The sequence below is a fragment of the Quercus suber genome, unplaced genomic scaffold (assembly GCF_002906115.3).
Source record: "Quercus suber isolate HL8 unplaced genomic scaffold, Cork oak 2.0 scaffold_551, whole genome shotgun sequence".
NCBI classification, from domain to species: domain Eukaryota; kingdom Viridiplantae; phylum Streptophyta; class Magnoliopsida; order Fagales; family Fagaceae; genus Quercus; species Quercus suber.
The window spans coordinates 179,399-185,557 of NW_027069999.1; the positions used below are offsets into that span (position 1 = coordinate 179,399).

At 36.6% G+C, this 6,159-nt stretch overlaps 1 protein-coding gene across 1 annotated transcript; it reads left to right on the forward strand.

Annotated features, from left to right (window-relative positions):
- The first annotated feature begins 872 nt into the window (after window positions 1–872).
- Window positions 873–2,965, forward strand: LOC136063649 (ARM REPEAT PROTEIN INTERACTING WITH ABF2-like). The gene has a single exon (XM_065764313.1). The coding sequence runs from the start codon at window positions 1,010–1,012 to the stop codon at window positions 2,657–2,659; it is 1,650 nt and encodes a 549-aa protein (XP_065620385.1). The 5' UTR covers window positions 873–1,009; the 3' UTR covers window positions 2,660–2,965.
- The last annotated feature ends 3,194 nt before the right edge of the window (window positions 2,966–6,159 follow it).

A 6,159-nucleotide genomic window follows, 5' to 3' on the forward strand; every position in this document is an offset into this window, starting at 1 on the left:
AAAAAAAAAAATCCTCTTTTTTTCTTAATTGGGGTGTGTGTGATGTAATGGTCTTGATGGTGGGCAAAAATTTCAAGATTAATGCCCATAATAGAAGATCATGGGTTGGTGGGTGAGGATCTTGCCCATTTTTACTCAACGAATTGTACATTTTTTATATTGGGGAAATTCGTCATTCTCTCCTCACACATTTCATCGTAAATGTAAATATGCTAGAAGGTTCAAAAATGCTTGAACATGTACCGCCAGTGGTATCTATTTCCATTTGAATTAAATAATTATTAACTTTTTTAAGATGAAAACATTTGTCCCTTTCTTTGGGATTTAATTTTGATGATTAAGTCTCAATCTGATTTAGCTATTATATTTTGGGCTTTTTAAAAGAGTGACGTTTTGGAATTATAACTCCTAGAAAGCAATGTGAAAATAGTGAAGACACACGTTTAATGAGCCCTTAAACACATGATTTTTTTGGGTCTAAAAAGTGAAAACAAACAAACAATGAATCTTCTTGTACATACATAACAAAAATTAACACACTTGAAGTAAGAAGGAAATATAAATTTTTCTAATCAATAAAAGGAAAATTAAGAAATGAAATCCCTTGACAATAGGTGGAACAAGAATCCATTTCCACAAACTTAACAAGAACAAAAATTTTGACTTATTAGGAGATAATAAATATCTATCTCCCAAAAAAACAAAACAAAAACAATCAAAACTACCTCCAACAAAAATCATAGATACGGCGGCAACTAACGGACCGAGTCAAAGGTGTCAAACTCAACCTCAAACCTCGACCTCTGCGACAGTGAACACCACGCTCCAAAACTCGCGTCTGAACACACCTCCTCTCTCTCTCTCTCTCTCTCTCTCTGTCATTGATAGTGTATTTCTTCAATCTCTCTTTCTAGTACACTACGGTCTCTCACACAAACCCTTCTCTCTCTCTTTATCGCTGTCTCTGTGTGTTTCTCTGTCTCTGTGTGTTTTGTTAGCGAAAAAAGCTATGAAGGCTTCAGATAACGACCCCATAACCCTCTCGACCCAACTCCTCTCCACACTCCAAAACCAAATCTCACAGACACAAAGCTTCAAAGGCAAATGGGGTCTGATCAAAACCAAGCTAAACGACCTCCAAACCCAACTCACAGACTTCACCGACTTCCCAAACTCTCGTTCAAACCCACTCTCTCTCGACCTCCTTTACTCCATTTCCCACACTCTGAACGACGCTGTGTTGCTCTCTGCAAAGTGCCAGACTTTGAGCTTATCGGAAGGGAAGCTCAAAACCCAGAGCGAAATCGATGCTGTATTGGCTAAACTGGACCGCCATGTCAGAGACAGTGAGATCTTGATCAAGAGCGGCGTGCTCTCTGACGGTATCGTTTTTGAGTCGAAGAGAGAGGCTGTGAGAGCTGAGTCGAGGAGTTTGATAACTCGGTTGCAGATTGGGTCTGCTGAGTCGAAGAACTCGGCGTTGGATTTGCTTTTGGAGCTTTTACAAGGGGATGACAAGAATGTGATGATCGCTGTGGCTCAAGGCGTGGTGCCTGTGTTGGTGAAATTGCTTGATTCGAGCTCGTTCGAGATGAAAGAGAAAGCTGTGAGTTTGATTTCGAGGATTTCATTGGTGGATTCGAGCAAGCACGTGGTGATTGCCGAGGGTCTTTTGCTTTTGAACCATTTGTTGAGAGTTTTGGACTCTGGGAGTGCTTTTGCTAAAGAAAAAGCATGTGTGGCACTACAAGTTCTGACCTTTAGCAAAGAAAACGCACGGGCTATTGGTTCTCGAGGTGGGATTTCATCGTTGTTGGAGATTTGTCAAGAGGGTACTCCCGGTTCTCAAGCTTTTGCAACTGGGGTTCTGAGAAATCTTGCTTTGTTTAGTGAAATTAAAGAGAATTTCGTTGAGGAAAATGGGGTTGGTGTTCTTTTGGGGGTTATGAATTCTGGGACTGCTTTGGCTCAAGAAAATGCAATTGGGTGTTTGTGTAATTTGGTTTCTGATGATGAAAGTTTGAAGCTTTTGGTCTTTAGGGAAGATGGGGTTCAGTGTTTGATGAATTTCTGGGACTCTAATAGTAATGACAATAGGGGTCTTGAAGTGGCGGTGGAATTGTTATGTCACTTGGCTTCTTGTCAAACTATTGCTGAAGTTGTTGTTTCGGAAGGGGTTATAGGTAGGCTTATGGGGGTCTTGAATTGTGGTGTGTTGGGTGTGAGAGTTGCGGCTGCTAAAGCTGTTTATGAGTTGGGATTTAGGACTAGAAGTCGAAAAGAGATTGGTGAATGTGGGTGTGTTGGTCCTTTAATCAGAATGTTGGATGGTAAGGCTGTGGAAGAGAAAGAAGCTGCTGCAATGGCTTTGTCAATTTTAATGTTGTATGCTGGGAATAAGAAGATTTTTAAGAAGGATGAGAGGGGGATTGTGAGTGCAGTTCTGCTTTTGGACCCTTTGGTTCAGAATTTGGATAAGAAATACCCTGTCTCCATATTGGCCTCGCTTGTGAATTCAAAGAATTGTAGGAAACAAATGGTTGCTGCTGGTGCTTGTCTGTTCTTGCAGAAGCTTGTTGAGATGGATATTGAAGGTTCTAAGAAGCTTCTTGATAGCCTCGGTCGGAGTAAGATATTGGGGGTGTTTTCCAGACCTTAGCAATGGAAAGTGAGCTTGAATTGGAACAAGCATGGTTATAGGAACTTGAGGATGATTCGTTGATCTGTATGTAACAATAGTTGTGTTTATTTGTTTTCAGTTTTTGTTTATGGTTTTATCTGTTTTTATGTTTATAATCGCAGTTTGTTTGCAGTAGAGAAGAAAATGTTACTAGCTTCATTGTTGATGCATACTTCTTTGTAGAGACATAATCTTAGGTTTGGTTACCTAACTCGGTTGGAGTTGATTGTTTGTTTTTTACCCAAATACTCAATAATAAGTGTTGGTAGCTAATATGTGAGCTTATACTTTGCCCTGATTGATAAGGGATTAAGGCTTAAGATGAATTCTTTCAAACTAACAACTCACAGTATTGGTCTTCTTGCTCTTTCATTCTCGTTTGGCTTGTATTTTATCTCTATGAGATGTTTGACTCCCGAAACAATTATCATGTTGAACATTGGATGGATTTTATTGTTGATGCTAAATGTTAAGATATTTTGCTAAAAGTAGATTTCTACAAGAAAATATTGTGCCTTTGGCATTGATTTTTATGAGTATCTAAAATTTTCCTTGCTGATCCCTTATATTAATGTGTATTTCATTGTGGCTTCTAGTCATTCTAAAGCATACCATTTAACTTATCTGGGTGGATCGAGTAATTAATGTTTTGCCTTGCTTCAGAAACTTCTGAGTTCAGGTCAAGGATTAATTGGAATTTGCTTTTAGGCCATTACCTTAAATTCATGTTTCATAAGCTTCCCTTATGTCATAAACAAGTCTTTCTAGCTTTGAAACCAGGTAGGTGCCTCTCATTTTCTTATTTTGCATTATAGTCTGGCCTCTAAAAGTGACTAAATTGATGTCTTAATTGGTTTGCCATGTAAGTCATAATTCAGATGGTCACATTAAATATATACTAGTTTGGTACCTTGATACGTCTCTGCTTTAATGTCCGCCTAATTGTGGGTCTTGACCATGTGCATTTGTTCTACGCGTTGCCCAAAATTGCAATCTTGTATTGGCAGTTGCCTAAACTAGTAGGGGTATGCCTGAATCTATTTGCACTTTCAAGCTAAGTTCTTGTGTCTAAAAAAAACTATTTGGTTGAAACCTCCGTCTGCCTATGGCAAACGAGAATATTGAAGCCCTTTCTTAATGTCATTACCTTAGTTGAAAGTGAAGACAGCTCAACCATAGAATTTATTGGTCACTTCTGGATTTTTATATGATTTTATATTTTAGTTTAAGCATCTACCTTTTTCGATAGAACTATATTAAATTCATTAAAGCTACCAAGTGAACCTAAAGTTTCTGTATATGTCTGAGAATTACCCCAGAGTTTATCAAATATCAAAAGTATGTATCCGAATAGATGACCCTTTAGCTTCAAGACAAAGAATGAAGCAGTTCAGTTTTTGGTTTACTTTTTAGCCTTGGATTGTTCTGTGGGTTAAGCAAACATGAAAGAGAAGGGTAGTGAATAATGGTCAATTTGTATAATATTAAATCTGGTACCGGATCATTCTTTCAGTCAATCTTAGAGTTTTCATTGACATGCAATTAACTTACTGCCTGAATTCCAGGTTCAACTTGTAGATTTACTTTGAGCTCCCATTCATTACACATGGAAGCAAGAGAAACAATAATTTTCAACCCATTAGGGCCTCCACTTAAGCTACCACTTCAGACAACAGGCCTAGCATGCACTATTCCTGTTGTGTTCTCTATTTTTGTAGGCAAAGTTAAAAATTTAATTGGTTGTAGATTGTAGTCTCTCTTTCTCGGAATTTTAATCTACATGTTGAACCTGGAATTCATGCAGTTAGTTAATTACCAACTGTACTTTCATTTTTGATAAAAAAAAAAAAAAAATCCTCTTTTTTTCTTAATTGGGGTGTGTGTGATGTAATGGTCTTGATGGTGGGCAAAAATTTCAAGATTAATGCCCATAATAGAAGATCATGGGTTGGTGGGTGAGGATCTTGCCCATTTTTACTCAACGAATTGTACATTTTTTATATTGGGGAAATTCGTCATTCTCTCCTCACACATTTCATCATAAATGTAAATATGCTAGAAGGTTTAAAAATGCTTGAACATGTACCGCTAGTGGTATCTATTTCCATTTGAATTAAATAATTATTAATTTTTTTAAGATGAAAACATTTGTCCCTTTCTTTGGGATTTAATTTTGATGATTAAGTCTCAATTTGATTTAGATATTATATTTTGGGCTTTTTAAAAGAGTGACGTTTTGGCCCCGTTTGGTACGCCATTTCAAACAACATTTTTTAGTTTTTAAATAGCATTTCACGCATTTCAACACACTTTTTCACCCACACGTATTTCAAAAAACAATAAACAACAATTTTCAAACTACTCTACCAAACACCCCCTTTGGAATTATAACTCCTAGAAAGCAATGTAAAGACAGTGAAAAAACACGTTTAATGAACCCTAAAACACATGATTTTTTTGGGTCTAAAAAGTGAAAACGAACAAATAATAAATCTTCTTCTACGTACATAACAAAAATTAACACACTTGAACTAAGAAGGAAATATAATTTTTTCTAATCAATAAAAGAAAAATTAAGAAATAAAATCCCTTAACAATAGGTGGAACAAGAATCCATTTCCACAAACTTAAAAAGAACAAAAATTTTGACTTATTAGGAGATAATAAATATCTATCTCCCAAAAAAACAAAACAAAAACAATCAAAACTCCCTCCAACAAAAATCATAGATACGGCGGCAACTAACGGACCGAGTCAAAGGTGTCAAACTCAACCTCAAACCTCGACCTCTGCGACAGTGAACACCACGCTCCAAAACTCGCGTCTGAACACACCTCCTCTCTCTCTCTCTCTCTCTCTCTCTAATTTTTTAGTTTTTAAACAGCATTTCACGCATTTCAACACACTTTTTCACCCACACGTATTTCAAAAAACAATAAACAACAATTTTCAAACTACTCTACCAAACACCCCCTTTGGAATTATAACTCCTAGAAAGCAATGTAAAGACAGTGAAAAAACACGTTTAATGAACCCTAAAACACATGATTTTTTTGGGTCTAAAAAGTGAAAACGAACAAATAATAAATCTTCTTCTACGTACATAACAAAAATTAACACACTTGAACTAAGAAGGAAATATAATTTTTTCTAATCAATAAAAGAAAAATTAAGAAATAAAATCCCTTAACAATAGGTGGAACAAGAATCCATTTCCACAAACTTAAAAAGAACAAAAATTTTGACTTATTAGGAGATAATAAATATCTATCTCCCAAAAAAACAAAACAAAAACAATCAAAACTCCCTCCAACAAAAATCATAGATACGGCGGCAACTAACGGACCGAGTCAAAGGTGTCAAACTCAACCTCAAACCTCGACCTCTGCGACAGTGAACACCACGCTCCAAAACTCGCGTCTGAACACACCTCCTCTCTCTCTCTCTCTCTCTCTCTCTCATTGATAGTGTAGACTATT

Coding starts and splice junctions, on each gene's coding strand:
- LOC136063649 (XM_065764313.1), top strand. CDS start 1,010: ATGAAGGCTTCAGATAACGACCCCATAACCCTCTCGACCCAACTCCTC.